This window comes from Rattus rattus, chromosome 8, assembly GCF_011064425.1.
Source record: "Rattus rattus isolate New Zealand chromosome 8, Rrattus_CSIRO_v1, whole genome shotgun sequence".
Classification (NCBI taxonomy): Eukaryota; Metazoa; Chordata; class Mammalia; order Rodentia; family Muridae; genus Rattus; species Rattus rattus.
In genome coordinates, this window is record NC_046161.1 from 20,202,227 (window position 1) to 20,219,618 (window position 17,392).

At 41.2% G+C, this 17,392-nt stretch overlaps 2 protein-coding genes across 3 annotated transcripts in view; one reads left to right on the forward strand and one right to left on the reverse strand.

The window, feature by feature from the left end:
• LOC116908023 (Golgi-associated PDZ and coiled-coil motif-containing protein-like) overlaps nucleotides 1-13,532 on the reverse strand; it is a 41,766-nt gene extending 28,234 nt beyond the window's left edge. Inside the window, 3 exon segments of the mRNA XM_032911285.1 lie at nucleotides 13,255-13,294; nucleotides 13,296-13,343; nucleotides 13,345-13,532. Coding sequence (XP_032767176.1) covers nucleotides 13,255-13,294; nucleotides 13,296-13,343; nucleotides 13,345-13,532 — 276 coding nt within the window.
• Nucleotides 1-17,392, forward strand: part of Npsr1 (neuropeptide S receptor 1) — a 406,607-nt gene that overhangs the window by 274,387 nt on the left and 114,828 nt on the right. The window lies entirely within an intron of this gene.

Consider the following 17,392-nt stretch of genomic DNA (forward strand, 5'->3'; position numbering starts at 1 on the left):
TTTTCTCCTTTAATTCACAAATAGCATGATGTATTAATACATGCAAAATCTATGTTATTAATAAAGATATTCAAATGAAAACCAGATCTAATTACCTCCGAAAAGGACAAGAAAAATAGAGCCATGAATGGGTATTCAATTTGAAAGCCATGCATTACATGGGTTCAATTAAATGAAGTAATTTTCCCCACATTTCATTAAACATAAAAATATTGGGGCTAGAGAGATGTCTCAGTAATTAAGAGCACTGGCTGCTCTTCCAGAGGACCCAGGTTCAATGCCCAGCACCCACATGGTGACTCACAACCATCTGTAACTCCATTTCCAGGGGATCCTATGCTCTCTTCTGGCCTTCACAGGCACTGGACATGCATGGTTCACAGACATACAAGCAGACAAAACAATCATACACATAAAGTAAAAACTAGAAGATTCAGGTATCAAAATCTGAAGAGCTATTTTACATCTTGGGACAAAGACCTTCAAATTTACTCTAAATTCTATAATATTTAGTAACCTCTTTCTTGCCTAAAATATAAGCATTCTGCCTAAGAAAATTTAAACATATAAACTTTGGGTTATTTAAAACTTAGTTATTTAAAACTTCTACATACTTTTTAACTCTAGAAAGAGACCTACAAGAACACAGGGACTATGATTACTATGACTAAGACAACATTCAGGTAGTGCAATCTAGGCTGCCTGTTCTCTAAGACCATGTAGGTGGTCAGTGACCAAGTGGTATTTTGGCACCCAGTTCTGATTTCCAGGGCAGCACCATGGAGGTATCAGTGGCAGCAGGCGAGCAGAGGAAAGTGTGTCTGTCCCTACAGTGTGTGGTTAGTGCTGATAACATCCACACTCCCACAAAGCAAGCACCTACCTACCATATGGCGAGCAGGGACATTGTCTTATCATACTTATCCTTTGTTTACAGTTAAGGAAGTGGAAGTCAGGATTTAAACGGCTCATCCAAGACACACAGCCAAACAAAGTTGAAACTAGTTTAACTGTTAAAAAAAATTTGCATGAGGATCTTTTCTCATTGTTTGTCCCCTCTCAAATAAATTTAGAACAATTTCATTTTAAAGATATTTACAAAAGAAATAGTATACCATAAGTTTTCCTGTGTGTCAGTGCTTTTTTATTCAACATGAAATGATATGGCACAGTGCTGCTCAACTGTGTGTGTTTTACCTGAGTGTACACAGTAGTGTCTGAGGACTCTGTACATCCATACAGTAGGCTTTAATCAAGCCCACGCCCCATTCCCTCCACTACATCCCTCTCCCACTCTCCATCATTCCCTTCCCTCAAATCCATCCATCCATCCATCCATCCATCCATCCATCCATCCATCCATCCATCCATCCAATGCAATGCAATCAAATGCAATCCAATCCAATCCATTGAGTCTGCTCAGACTGCCGCAGGTGCCTGGGTGTAGGGCCATCCATGGGAAGCATGGATTGTAGCTGCTCAGGGCTGAATCACTGGAGAAACTACCCCCCCCCCCACCTCTCCCAGCAACCATCGCTTGCTAACAGCTCCCCAGTTAAACCTTTTAACTTTTATTTGGAACAAACAGTAAACTACTGAGAATTAACTACTTAAATCTCTTTCTCTTTTTTTGGCACTGTTTACTTGGATCAAAAAGCCATTTCTATGAGGTCAACACATCTATGAGAGGTAGAGGAAGTGAAGGAAGGAAAAGGAAGGAAAGGAAGTTGTGAAGGGAAGGAAGAAGAGAGAGCATGAGTGAATAAAAGCTCACTTTTACTAAAGAAACAGATCTGTATATGCATACAGTAGGCTTTTGTGTTTAAGGTAACCAATTATTAAGATTAAATTAATTTATGGGAATTACTAGATTATACTTAACCTGTTGAGTTTTTAAAAAAACAAACTAAACAACAACAGCTGATTTCAACCTTCAACTTTAACTAACACCCCCAAAAGTATTTTAAAAACAAAGAACACAGGCTGTGGTGGCTTATACCTTAAATTCCAGCACTCTGGAGACAGAGGAAAGCAAGTTTGAGGCTAGCTTGGTCTATGTAGTGGGTTCTAGGACAGCCAGATGTACACATTAAGACTCTGCCTCAAAAACAAACAAACAAAGAAACAACAAAAAACCAACTAAAGCCAGTTAAAAATTACATTACATATAGATTTTATTTGGTAGACTTTTTTTCATCTTCTTTCATCTGATCTAAAAGGTTCATTTCCAGACATTCCTTAGAACCCATCGAGGCCATTCAATCAACCCCAGGAAAGATTTTCCAAGATGGTGGTCCTTGGATCATCAGATTTAGCAAAGGAATGGAGTCAGGAGACAGCTCAAGGCCAACGTCCAAAGCTCGTCAACAGTGTTCCCTTCTTACAGTTTCACATCTTGCACTGAGATCATTAACCCACACGGAGTTGATGTGGGGTGGTGGTGGTGATGAGAGTGGGGCACATGGTCGGAAAAATAAGCCTCATGTCCTCCTCTTACATGTGCATTCTCCCTTCCCTTACCATTTATTGAAGAAGTCGGTCCTTACCCACTATGTACTCTTGCCAGCTTCTGTCAAGAGTCAGTACACTGTAATACACAATAAGTTGCCTTGGTCACGGTGCCTCTCCATAGTCATACAAAAGTAACTAAGGCAAATGGTAGCAAACCAACAATAGACAAAGGAACTGTAACACCAGAAACAGCAAAACAAGACCGACGAGCAGAGACACAGCTTACAATGCGGAAGAATGTACTTGCAAACTATTCCATAGGGAGAGAATAGCCAAAACACACAGGGAGCTAGGACTACTCAACAACAAACAACCCGGTTAAAATGGACAAAACAACAACAACAACAACCAAAAACCAACAACAAAAAAGGGGAGGGGGGGAAATGGACAAAACAGGAGTAGACATTTCATGAAATATATAGAATCAGCTATGTTAAAAAAGTTTAACATAGAAATCAAATCTACGGGCTGGAGAGGTGGCTCAGCGGTTAAGAGCACTGCCTGCTCTTCAGAGGTCCTGACTTCAATTCCCAGCAACCACATGGTGGCTCACAACCATCTGTAATGAGATCTGATGCCCTCTTCTGGTGTGTCTGAAGACAGTGACTGTGTATTCCCATACATGGAATAAATAAATTAAAAAAAAAAAAGGTTAAAAAAAAATCAAATCTACAATAGAATATCACACACACACACACACACACACACACACACACCCTGTTAAAAGGTGACTATCATAGGACCCAAACCAAGAAAAACACTAGCAAGAATATGGAGGGGGAAAAAGAAACCTAAATAGTACAGCCATCATAGAAGACAGCATGTTGTTTCTTTAAGCAAAAAAGAAGCCAAAATAACAAAGAAACAACTGCCAGCAATCTCACAATTTAGGGATATATGAAAACGAAGTCAGTACATCAAAGAGATATATGGAACCTTATGCTTACTTTAGCAATATTTGTTATAGCTAAGATAAGGAATCAACCTATGTACCTATTAATGGATAAAAGAACAAAAAATATGGTTCCTGTGTGCACACACACAAAATGGTATATATGGACAGGATGGGATAGTATTCAGAAATAAAGGAATGCCATGTGAAATGACATGGAGGATACGATGTTAGTGAAATAAGCCAGACACTGAAAGCTGAATATTACATGATCTTACCTAAATGTGGCACCTAAAAAATTATTTTCATAGAAGGAGAGGATCAAGTGGTTACGGGAGGCATGGGGATTTGAAGAGCCAGGGATTGGTAAAGATCAATTACAGATACAAAGTCATAGGTAGAGAGAAAGAATACATTCTGGTGCTCTATTGTACAGTTAGATACCTGGGGTTAACAATAATGTGCTTCAAAATAGCCAGAAAAGCAGTTTTTAAATGTTCTTACCAAAGTATCAAAAAAATGCTTATAAATAAGTTTAATAATTACATGTCAAACATAAAGTACATTAAAAATTTTAAAATAAGGGGTTGGGGATTTAGCTCAGTGGTAGGGTGCTTGCCTAGGAAGCGCAAGGCCCTGGGTTCGGTCCCCAGCTCCGAAAAAAAAGAACCAAAATAAATAAATAAATAAATAAATAAATAAATAAATAAATAAATAAATAAATAAATAAAATATACTGTACAAAGTAAAAATGATATCCTTTCAGAAATGGAAGGAGATACACAGAGGCATTTTACCTACAGGGCATTGTAGGACGACTATTGGCCTTCACTGAATGAGTCATTACAGTTCCGCTCCCCATCTTAGTCTTTTTTTTTTTCTTTTCTTTTCTTTTCTTTTCTTTTCTTTTTTTTTTTTTTCCGGAGCTGGGGACCGAACCCAGGGCCTTGCAAGTGCTCTACCACTGAGCTAAATCCCCAACCCCCATCTTAGTCTTCTAAACTATTCTATCAAGACAATTCCTGGGGCTGGAGAGATGGCTCAGTGGTTAAGAGCACTGGCTGCTCTTGCAGAGGACTGGGTTTCCAGCCCTTGTATGGAAGCTCACAAGAGCTTTAACTCTAGGTCCAGAGGCCTGGATGCCATTCTGAAGGCACTAGGCATACGCATGTTGCACCTATAAACTTACAGGGAAAACACTCATACATGAAAACCTTTCTCTCTCCTATTTTTGAGATTATGATATAATTACACCACTTCTCCCTTTGCTGTCCTTCACCTTATATCCCTCACTGCTCTCCTGCTCTCTTTCAAACTTATAGCCTCTTTTCTCATTAACTGTTGGATCGTCTGTGGATCACACACACACACACACACACACACACACACACACACACACACACACATTTCTTTCCAAATAAAACCTGTACAATTTTACTTATATGTATGTTTTCATGGCTGACTATTTGATACTTGATAACCAACTGGTAAAATCTTTTTAAAAACAATTCCTTATTGATATAATTCTTTTTCCCTATAATATAATTCTTTTTTTTTTTTTCTTTTCTTTTTTTCGGAGCTGGGGACTGAACCCAGGGCCTTGAGCTTGCTAGGCAAGCGCTCTACCACTGAGCTAAATCCCCAACCCCTCTAATATAATTCTTAACCATTGAATCCACCCTTTGTAACATGAGTCCATAATTCTAGTGCTGGAGCAGCAGAGTCAGGATCTCTGGGGCTTGGCGCTGACCAGCCAGCCTGACTGAATCAGTGATCAGCAGGTTCAGAGAGAGACCCTGTCTCAAAAAAATAAAGTGGATGGCAACTAAGACACCCAACCTTGACCTCTGACCTCCATGTTCACCAACACCTGCATACACTTGCACATACATACACACACACACATACTACACACAAGCTTATTACATATCTGTCATCACCTCTGACCTGAGAAGTACTTTTAAAAGTATGTACCATGCGATTTTTATATAAAGAAGTGTAATCTATCAGACAGAAAGGAGTCCGACCGTTCTCCAAAGGCCTTTTCACTTGTGGCAAGAGTCAAAGGGACAATATAACTAGTAGAAGTATTTTGTTCTATTCCCCTTTCTTCTTATTCAAATTGTCATTTAACACACTCTTTATATTAAGGATCGTCCTCTATTTTCTTTCTTCTATGCTCAAAGTGGTATCTTTCCTACTCTTCAAAATTATGAAGAACCAATGAATTCTATTCTAAAACACAAGGCTAATACTATACACTGAAAATACATTAAATGGTCAAACCTGTCATTTTTCGAAGCAGAAAATAAGACCTTCCTACTTTACATCAACCTCCACACAGTTTGCTCATGTAGGAAAGTTTTGCAAGAACAATTTATCTAGCCAGTATAAATATTTTTCTATACAATTATAATGACCACTAACTTCACTAGCTACTACTTCTTCCCAAATTGGTCTGCAATCTAGATAGGAAAACACATTTTTATTTCTAGTCTTCCATACCATTACACATCCACAGAATTCACAGGACTGAAATCTGAACACATGCACATGCACACGCACGCACACCACACGCCACGCACACACCAGTGAATAAAAGCATGGCATTTTTGCCTCAGCAAGGTTATAGAGGTCTGGCACATTGAACAGACCTAAAAGAATGAAAAAAGCATTAGTGCAGGCATTATTTTCCAAACAAATATATGTATTAAGTGTAAAATGTCCAAGGCTCCTGTAAAACCATTTTAACACATTATTACTTATGTCAGAGTTGCAGCCATTACTAAGGCGCGAGTTCCCCACTCACGTCCCACGGGACGCTCTCACAGGTGCAAGCCACTCTCATGGTAATAACACGTGCTTGCTTCTCTACTAGGCTGATGTTCGAACTCACATGCAAACGCTCTAGTGAGTACAGTGCTGGCGCATGAGTGCGAGGCCACGAAGGGCAGACTGCACCTGCATGTACTATGCTCTGCACCACAGCCATTCAGTTTCCTCATGGTCTTTACAAACAAAAAGAGAGAAAACCACTAAGTCTTACAAGTTTCGATCTATGAGCATATGTCTTTATCTTTCTATGTGATCAGACAGAAGAAAAGCATATCTATTATAAACCAACATATGCTATCTCAAAGAAAAAGCATCTAAGCAACTGTTTGACTAAAAACTGTACTTTTTCTCTTTGAAGAACATCTTTACCTGGGAGAATGACCAAGCGGCTAAGTGTGGTGACGCACATCCAACCCCAGCATCCAGGGGCTAAGACAGGAAGACCATGGATTAAAAAGGATGGTCTGGACTGCATAGTGAGACCCTGCCTCAAAAATAAAATATAAAAAAGGGACAAACCAGTCTTTAGATTAAAATGTGGTTAGATACATTCCTGAGGATGAATATGACGGTATGCGTTACTAAAGATGAAGCTGGAGTTTTTAAGTAAAAATTGCAATCCTGGAAAACTTGAAATTCATTACCATGAGCTTGATGACCTCCCTTCTTGATGACATGGGAAATACTAACAAAGGTAATACTTAAAAATTCTGTAAGATGCGGGGTTGGGATTTGCTCAGTGGTAGAGCCACTTGCCTAGTAAGCGCAAGGCCCTAGGTTTGGTCCCCAGCTCCAAAAAAAAAAGAAAAAAAAAATTGTAAAATTCATGAAAAGCTTTAGGAGAAGAAAAAAATCAGCAAATCATTTAAAACTGATCCATGCATGCATGATATTATATGATCATCCCTGGGTAAAGAGCTAATCAACCTGCAAGACAGACCAATATTGATTAACAAAACAGTGGAGGTGCAGGAAGAAAGAAGTACAGAGATGCAGGCAACAGAGGGAAAAAGTACAAAGTATGAAAAGTCATAGTGAAACTCACTATTTTGTGTACTAAAAATAAAACAATTAAAATACAAACCTATTGTCCGAGCAGTTATCTTAGTGGTTTAGATTCTACACTTCAGTCAACCTTTAAGAAACGATCTCCCATCTACAGCCACACACTCTAAGCACACCCCGTCTTATCTGATCTCTTACTACCTCTTTAGAGAAATTGTTTGGTTTACAACAGAGTGTCGCTGCATAGCCCTGGCTGGCCTCAGACTTGCTGCATAGACTATAATGGCTGGGAACTCAAGAGATCTGCTGGCCTCTGCCTCCTGGATTCTTGTCACTTTTATCATCAGAGGAATATTGACAGTTACCTGACAGGGCTATCAAGAATATTCTCCTCCCTTTCAAGCTACAGGTTTCTTCCCTTGGTCAAAATTTTCTTCCTACAGCAGAATGCTATCCCAATGAAACTGAACACAACAACACGTGTAAGAGTCCAAGGAGTTCCACTGGGCAGATGTTAAGGAGAACAACTGCTCTGCCTTTCGTCCTTTACTTGATGTTGGGAAAGCTATTTTAGATTAAAATGGGATCAGCATTTAACAGTGTGTTGCTGGCTGCCACTATAATACTTGGGAGGCCAGGCAGTGAGAATCCCAAGGCCAACAGACTAGTTATACTGAAATTTAAATATATATTGTCCATCCCTACCGAAATTAATATTAATATACACAGCTCTCTTGGTCTCAAGTTCTAAAACAATAATCACACACACGCGTGCTGCGCGCACACACACATGCATAGAGAGAGAAAGAGAGAGAGAGAGAGAGAGAGAGAGAGAGAGATAAAGCTATCTTGTGCCCCCAAAATTTAAGTGCCAAGGGTCCTGAAATGAAATTGAGAATATTGTCACTGCCTTTTAAAGGTCTGTCTGAATCTTAAAGATAAAGAATGCAAAATTCCTCTTTCAGAAGTCAGGTCCTACAGAGCTCGTCAGTCCTAAATAGCATTTCTCAGCATCACTTTGGAGAACAGGAATTGGGGTAGGGGTGACCTTAGTGACTACAGTACCAACAAATGTGATCCCCTCTTCCTTTCTGTCTTAGCCACTGTGTCTGCATACCGACCAGCTCCTGGCTAAACCTCCTTCACCCCATTTCTTCACCATTACTACGTTCATTTCAATAACATCCTTGTCCATCTAACAAACTTCTTTGCTTCCACACTGCAGGAATCTAAGTATTACTTGCATGAATGTGTCCACACTTGAACAACAGTGTTGGAAAAATTCATACCACAGGGTACACTGGCTGTGGTGGTGCTTATGATAAACGACACCAACTAGGTCCTTTACTGCCTGGCAGTTCATCTCTCTGGGCTTTCCCCTGGTGTATGGCTACAACAACCTCTCCCACTCTCTTCAAGTACTTCCTCTTAATTCAGCAACGGACCTGAGCTCCTATTTTAGAGAAAACAAGTAGAAATCACACAGAAATCCTGGCAACTCCGTCACCCCATCTCTTCTCACCACCATTCACTCCTTGCTGTATAAATAATGCAAGGCCACTCGCGGTGCCAGCTCTTTGTGACTTTTCTGTTCCCAGCATCTTAGTATTACTCGGCCACTTACCACAGTATTCAGCTTTTCCCTTAAATAGAAACACGTTCAACTTGAAAAACACAATGAAGTAATACCTCTCCCAAAGCCTACCTTTTCCTCTCTAAGCTATCCTCACTTCTTCCGGATGCTTCTCAGTCTGTCTTCCCAATCCTTCTTCTAGCATAAATTAGTTTATAAAGAATGATTTCTTTAGCTTTGTGTGGGCCTCTTAAATCCTTTCTCTAGTATAACAAAACCCATAATTATAAACCCTTTTAAAGGAACTGCTGTGAGAATGAGATGAATATGTAAAAAGCAAACAAAACAAATTTAGAACAGAGCCTAATCCATAGTAACTGATCAATGAAGTTAGCTATATTACCATTATTGCTAATAATGTCACATATCTATCTATCCAGACAGCTAACTACACAAGAGCAGGGTACCATAGAGTTGTCCTAAAGTCCTTCATCCCTCCCACCTCTAATCCAGCTTGGACTCTGCTGACTTTTGCCTTTAAGGTTCCCTTGCTTCTCTCTCTCTCCATCACCTCAGTTTATGCTACCATAATAGCACACGGCTACTCTGAAGCTCCCGAAGAGTTTCTTGCATTCACTCTTATTTTCTTAAAATGTCTGCCAGGATAGTCTATTGCCTTAAAACCTGGATATTATAACCAGGATAGTCTACTCTAACCTCATACCTGAGACACTCGTCTAGTATTAAAATGCTTGCCCCTGTTATGATAAAGCCCACGTCTATGGCACAGCCTGTGCAACAAGGCCAGTCTGGTTCCTACCAATCACACTTACCTGCCATCTCACTTCCTGTGTGCTTTCAACTCCTCCCCAGATTTTCAAATGCACCATCAACTCTCACCCACCATACTTTCCCCTTCCTAGTTCCTCTACTTTATACAACGTGAGATAATATTTCTGTCTCTTAGCTTAACTCCTGTTAGTTCACTCCAGCCTTGGGTTAAGAGATGGAGACAGGAGGAGCGGAGACAGAGGCAGCAATGACAGGAGATCCTGTTTCAGACGTAACAATAATGGACCTGGAGATGGTCCAGTTGATAAAGCGTTTGCTATGCAAGTATGCAGGTTGGAGTTCAGGTCCTCACCACCCAAGTAAAAAGCCAGACATGGGAGGGCGCCTGTAACCCCAGGACTGGGAAGTAGACAGGACATCCCAAGGGCTTGCTGGCCAGCCCAGTTTATCCAAATTGGCAAGCTCCAAGTTCACTGAGAGATCCTATCTCAAAACACGAGGAAATATCTGATATTGAGCTTTTCCCTTTACACCCACACCCACCCACATACCCACACACCCACCAACCAATAAATAAAACAACACACACTTGAAGCTGCACAAAAACAAGTATATCATCAGTTTAATACCGACATAATTTCCGACCAAGGCTTCACTACTCTAGTAACGATCTGAACAGTCAGTCACTTCAAAGAGACATTAGCTAGTACAGCTACTGTGGAAGAAAGACATGTAATAGAAGGTGCATTTTTTTGAGTGTGGAAACAGAATGTCATTCAGGCTGGCCTGGATTCATGTGTAGCTGTGGTGCCAGATTCTCCTCATCTCCACTTACGTAGTGTTGGGATTAAAGGCAAGGACCACTGTGTGCAGTCTAGGTGTACTGTTTTGCTAGTATTTCCTAAAAGGAGCCAACAATTGGAGCATACATTCCAAAATGGAGGGGAGTTATTTTAGGGCCCTGGCTCATGGCCTTTGCTCCTCTATATCTATTATTGTCACTATTATTACTCTTATTTTATTGGTGACTCTGGCTGGGCCTCAACCAAGTGTCTCACCATAGCAGGAATTCTCAGGCATGTACAAAGTTTGAGAGATTCAGTTTGAAATGGTGTCACCTCAAAATATTCTAATTTTTTTCTTCAATTGCAGTCCTTGATATACATCTCTTGCCAAATATAACTTACAGCAAAAAGCTGCTATGTGGATGGCATTTATATTTAATTTAAAAGGGAACTAATGATTTTATTTTTCAGTAAAAGTGTTTTCTTTCTTCCATTCTGACTCTCTTCCCTCCCGGACCCCTTTCTTTCCCCAGCCCCAAATGTTCCTGGCTAGCCTCCCCTCCCCTCTGCCCCTGTCCTTCTGTCTACTCTCTTCTCAACTCCCCTTCCAAAAAAAGAGAAAAAAGTACCAACCACTAGATTAATTTGCCGTATAATACCTAAAAGCAGAAGGACAGGGAAAAGTGGCACTTTGGAAGGATACAGAAGTTCCATTTGTCTGGGTTTTTGTTTCATTCATTTAATTTATATGCTTTCTTGAGACAGGGTTTCTCACGTGGCCCAGACTGGCCTTAAACTTCTGATCCACCTGTCTCCACCACCTAAGTACTGGGATTACAGACACAAATTACCCACATTGGAGTTATCTATGTCTTGAGAATATAAAAACATTTTATTACAAGATGGTGTAAGTACTAATCTCCGAAACCACTGAACTTGGGACACACTTACTACACAGATAGCAAACAGCATCATATGTTACTTCAACATCCTCAAAGAACAGTCAGAAGACCTAGTCACTTGCTCACCGAGACAAAATTAAAACAGTAAGAAAGCACCAAGATCTCTTAGAAGATTCAATACTGAGAATCTCAGGAGATTGTCAACAGTTTAGAGAACATCCCCTGAGAGTCTGTATATGGCATACTAGGTCTACTTTGAAAGTTGTGACTAGCCCTAAGTCTTTCCACAGTAGTGCACAGTTATTCTATGAAAACTAAGTAAGATGTTTTATGTATATAAACTGACACAGGTGAATCGTGTATAGTTGAATATACATATAAGCAACAAAATCCAAATTATCCTCCTCATCATTTCTTAAGATCTCTGAATCCAGAGTTACAGTCACACTGAAAACCACACTCACACTGTGATATGCTAGCATTCTTTATTTTAAGAAGTAATGCTACTTTGTAAGCTTGTACATAGACTTAGAATATGTAAGTATAACTTCTGAAAAAAAAACCCATAAGTTATTACATACAGTCTATTAGAAATATTCTTTTAAAGTATTTAAAAACCTGAGTACCTTCTATTCTAGAACCCCCATCAGACTTTATTGCTAACATCAGAAAGGACTATTGTTTTAACTTCCATGGGTCATTTAAAAACAAGTAAATTGTTTTATGCTTAAAAGCCATTTATCTCAGTATATGATTAAATATGTAGATGGTATTTAAGTTATTTGGCTTCTACCTAATCTTTAAAGCTAAAATACTATTTTAAAACCACCAAATGCAATTTTACTACATGAAAACTCAGTTTAGAAATTACCATTCACTGGAAAAAAAAATCTAGACAGCCTTATTTACACTTAAGGCTTTTACATAACACTTTCACCCCCTCTTTCCAAGAAATCATAACATCCTCAATATGTAAAGAGATGCTAATCAAATATTGGTGGCAAATGTTTTTCTGGCTCATATGAAAGATTGAGTACTAAGCAAGGGGACACACCAATCTGGTGTACACATTAACCTTAACAATGGGCACTCCTCATTAGTACAGTTAATAGTGAAGAGCTCTTGGGAAAGCAAAGGCAAAAAAACTTCATTATCGTCTCAGGGTAGCTCATGTTTTAAAATCTTTTTAAAACGAAGGACCTATCTCTATTTGATTGTCTATTTCTAAAATGCTTTCCATATAATGTTAGTTCATCATGATTTCTAAAAGCTTGTAATGCTGCCCTAGTTTAACTTTCCACGCAAAATAGGTTTGGGTTTCTGTTTACAACCACACTCCTCACTCTGGTCCGAGACTAGCAAAGGATTGTCTACATCGTCTCAAAGGTCTGAAACTAGGAAATACTGTAAAGTACAAATGCATGCCATCTCAAAGTTAGGAGTTATTTGAATACTGACAGGGAGCTAACTCTGAAGACATAGCTGCCAAGTGTGGAGTGTAAACCGTGGAGGAGATACTCCCATTTCATTTCCTAAGAGCTTTGATTGGCTCCCCTAAGTTCATGCATGTCTCTGTGTACAGACAGACGTTGATCTGGGCTATCGGATGAATGATCAGACCTGCATCTGTCTTTTGAAAATACATTGGTCGAGCTTGTCATTATCAAAGCAGAAAGGAGGCCCAGGTATTCCTGACAGAAGATCTTGGGAATATCTGTTATCCTACAAGGCGGGTTTTCTGGGAGGTGGATGACAGGACGTCTGGGTCTGAGACCTACACCATTCTCCATTCCTCCCCTGCTCCACGCCGCTTCACTTTCAAATGCACTCTCCATCACATTCGAAGCTGGGAGCTGTCCAGTGGATAGGTTTTAGGATCATTTTCTAGTGCGTTAAATGGGATCTAACGCCTCGGACAGCCTGGGATTGAATGCCACTGTACCCAGCCCCGAGGCTCACCTCAAGCTTGTGGTTGATCTGAGACACAGTCTGGGCACAGGCAAAGCTGCGCAAAGCAGGAGCTAAGGCTGGTCATCTTCTGACGCCCTCATAAGTGATGTCGCCTGGTCGGATCGATCTCCTTGAAGAAGATCCACATCCACAAAGGCCTTGTCGAACTCCTTCTCGAGCACTTCAAGCCACCGAAACATGGACCTCCACCAGGGAGACCCCCACAGGGCAGGAGGCACCCCCTGGGCGCTGCCGGCTCCCGCCGGGCATGGGCCGCCCGCCGACATGGCGCCGTCCAGGGCCTCGCCGACTGCTGCTCACCTTGGCCGCCCACCCGCGCGGGGGAACTGCTAACACCGGGGCGCCCCTCGCGCGCGCACACACACGCCCCGCAGGTCCTTCCCTTCCTCGCGCCGCCAACGCCGACAGCGAGCTCAGAGCCGCAAAGGTAGCGCGGCAGTAACAGCGACCGCGACACGGAAAGACCCCGCCCGCAAGCGGCCTGCCCCGCCGCGCATGCGCTCAGCGGAGCCAGAGAGGCGCAACCCGGCAGGAGAAAGTGGGCAGGGCCGTCGAAAGCTTGGCCAATGAAAAGCCTCCGCCTCCACAAGCCTGCCTGCGCCATTTTGACTACTGGCAAAACCCTGCGAAGCAGACGGGTGAGGCGGCCGCGGCAACGGGGAAGATTGGAGGAAGAGTAGGAAAGGTTCCACGTCGCAGGGGACTGGCTTCCGCCAGTTTGGGCTTCTGATGGGCGGGAACCGGTCCACAGGCGGTTTGGAAAAGTTGCTGCTGGGGCGTCAAAGGGCTCGGGTGGGGAGGGGGGGGCCGTGTGTGCATGCGCAATAGCCACGTTTTCCTTTCGGATTTCAGCTCTTGGAGCGGGATGGTGTGAACACTGGCTCTTCTTGGTAAACCGGACGGCGCATGCCAGCTAGAAACGGCCTGAAGCTGCCCATGGACGCTACTGACCAAGTTTTGTTGAATCAATGGGTTTCTTCCTGTATGGTTGACAAGCCTGGGTTCAAGGCCTACACGTTATGGCATACTGGCTGCCTCACCTCAGTGGTTTTATTACCTTCCTTGGAACCTTGGTTTCCAAAGTTTACCCTCACTTGGCAAATTGAGGTAAAGTGAAAGTGGACACAGCCTCATCTTACTGCATTACAGATCATATATTTCTAAAGCAACGACTTGGCTGTCATTTTCATATGTTCATACACATTGAATTCATGTCCCGGTCGAGGCACTGAGGACATAAAATCTAATGAAACCACCCTCACCCAAGCCGAGCTAGTAAGCTAGTGAGCCTCTCAAGGACTTTTAAGTCTGTGTTGCGTGCATCTGGGAGCATTTAGCAAGAGCTTTCTTTGCACCCTGCCTCTCATCTCTTCCACCTCCCCAACTCCACCCCTGTCTAATCCGAGCAGACAGTTCGTAAAGGAAAGAGGCCAAACTAATTAGAATAAGGCAGGTAGGAATTGTGCCTCCTGCCTGACCACAGGGAGTATTTGGAAGATTAGTCCAGAATCTTTCAGAAGTTGCTCAGGACAGACCTTTCTAATAATTCATCACTCCAGAATCTGCATGGCACTGTGTGCCTCTCTCTCATCAAAAGCAGTACCAGTAAAATTAAGAACAACAGACTTAGTTTGCACTTTGGTTACTCCAATGCAAAACTGGTTGCCATCAAGCAAAAACTATTCTGATTTCAGCAAACAAAGTCAAGTAAAACTAACCATGCAACTCTTCCCTTGAATGTAGTCAGAGACTGTCTCATAGGCTTACACAATAGTATAAAACATCTCTTCAATGGTTGGTTGCATTTTATTTTATATACATTATGTAATAAAATAGATTATATATATATATATATTTCCCATTATTAGACAGCTTAGCAGTTGCCACATCCTGTATCATTATCTTGGTATTCAATGATGGCTTTAAATACATGAGGTTTCCTAATAGAACATTCTGCTCACTTTGATTGGGGATTTTGCAATTCTGGAAGTCTCAACAGAATATGAAAGTGGAAAAAAACTCAATGGGTGTTTGGCATAGATGTATGTGTGTGTTTTATGTGTGTGTTTGCCCTGAATGTATGTGTATGTCTGTGTGCGTGATGGCTCTAATAAAGGCCAGAACAGAATACCAGATCCTCCAGAACTGGAGTTGTAGATGCTGTTAGCCACCATGTGAGTCCTGGGAACAAAACTCTTCTTCAGCCAACGCTCTTATCTGCTAAGCTCTCTCTCTCTCTCTCCAGCCTCCCTGCCTATCGCCCCTCACACTGGTCTGTTATATTTTTGTATACAATATTTGCAGGAATACTGAGGAAACTCCAGGCCATTTTCTCTAGTGATACTCCCCTACCCCCTGGAACATTAAATAAATAAATAAATAAATAAATAAATAAATAAATAAATAAATAAATATTACTGTATGAGAATGGGCAAATATTTAAATGACAACAGTAGCTTTCAACTAAGAATGTTCTCTGGATGGAGTTATTTTTTGATTCTCAAAACAAATTATAGCTATAGTATACCCCTGAAGTAGCTATAGTTGCTCTTTTTATAAATACATTCTGGACAGGTTAAGCATTTTAGTAATGCTGCATAGAACATTCGATGTAGGTCTCTTTCTTACTAGTCTTTGGTGTTAGCTGTGGGATACAGAAGAATAGGGAATCCATTTCATGTTGCTTGCATGAAAAATTGGCAGATCTGCCCTAAAAGCTTTTTGAGACAGTATTTCCCAGCTGTATATATAAAATTGTAACAGCACTTCCCCTGTGACACCTTTTAGATAAATCACACAAGTGCAAAATTATTTTTTTTTAAAATATCAAACTTACTACTAATTATATGAGAGGCCTGAAATATATTTTGAGTTTATGTGTCCATTGTTCTTTTTTCTTTTAAAGATTTATTTCTTATTTAGTGTATAGGTACCTGTAGCTGTCTTATGACGCACATCAGATCCCATTACAGATGTTTGTGAGCCACCCATGTGGTTGTTGGGATTTGAACTCAGGACCTCTGGAAGGCAGTTGGTGCTCTTAACCACTGAGCCATTTCTCAGCCCCTGTGACCATTGTCCTTACAGTAGTGAACATCCTAATTTCAGCCTGAAAGAACCAGCCTAACTTCATTTCTGTCACAGCCTTTACAACTCCAAGTCATGCCATGTCCTACCTCGGATGCCTCAGGTTAGTTTCATGTCACATGGTCCGTTCCCATTGTTATATTACATGGCAGCTGCTTATCCTATGGGTTCATTATCTTGGTGTTCAGTGATGACTTTGAATGCCAGAAGCTTCCCTAGTAGAGCATTTGCCTACTTTAATCTGGGCAGTCGTAAGTCTCAGTAGAACAGGGAAAGTGGAAGAAAAAAGGCTCAATGGTCAAGTGCTGCCATCTGTTGTCCGTGTCTCTCTCTGCATTTTGTTGATTGTCTTAGCTGGACTTTTGGACTGGGATGTTTTTGTTCTTGCGACCTCTTGTTTTTCACGGGCTTTAAAAAAAGACTGTTGGGCTGGAATACCTCAACTCTAAATCATGCTGGTGTGATTTTAAAACTAGTCTGAAAGCTTGAATATGTCATTGTTATTTTGAGACAGGGTCTTGCTATGTATATTCACCAAGCTGGACCCGGATCTGGTTTATATAGACTGGGGTGGCCTAAAACTGGCGATCACCCTGTCTCTGCCTCTCAACTTTGAGATTCAGACATGCCCTTGACAATCTTGTTTTGTTCATATTGAGTTTTCATCACTAAAGACAGAGTGAAGACTGAAGGGAAACCAGAGAAAGCCCGGGGAAGATGCTGGTGTGTCCTTGGTAGCTGTGAAGTTAGTGAATGGTGTGATTCCTCAAGTGCACCACCAGCCATAATGACTGATGGAAAAACTTCATGGAAAACCTGCCTTGGACAGGTGGTGAGACCATGAGTTTTAAGCTCTGCTCTGTTCCAAGCTTTCTCTGAAGCATCCTGTGTTCCTAATTTCCTCTATCCCTACCAGGAGTAGGAGAAAGATAGACCGTCTGGATAGTTTTAAACAGTTGTATGATGAATTGGAAACGTCAGGAAACTCTATTGCCATTTCTTTTACCAATGTGGGAAGCTCAGAATATTGCACTTATAA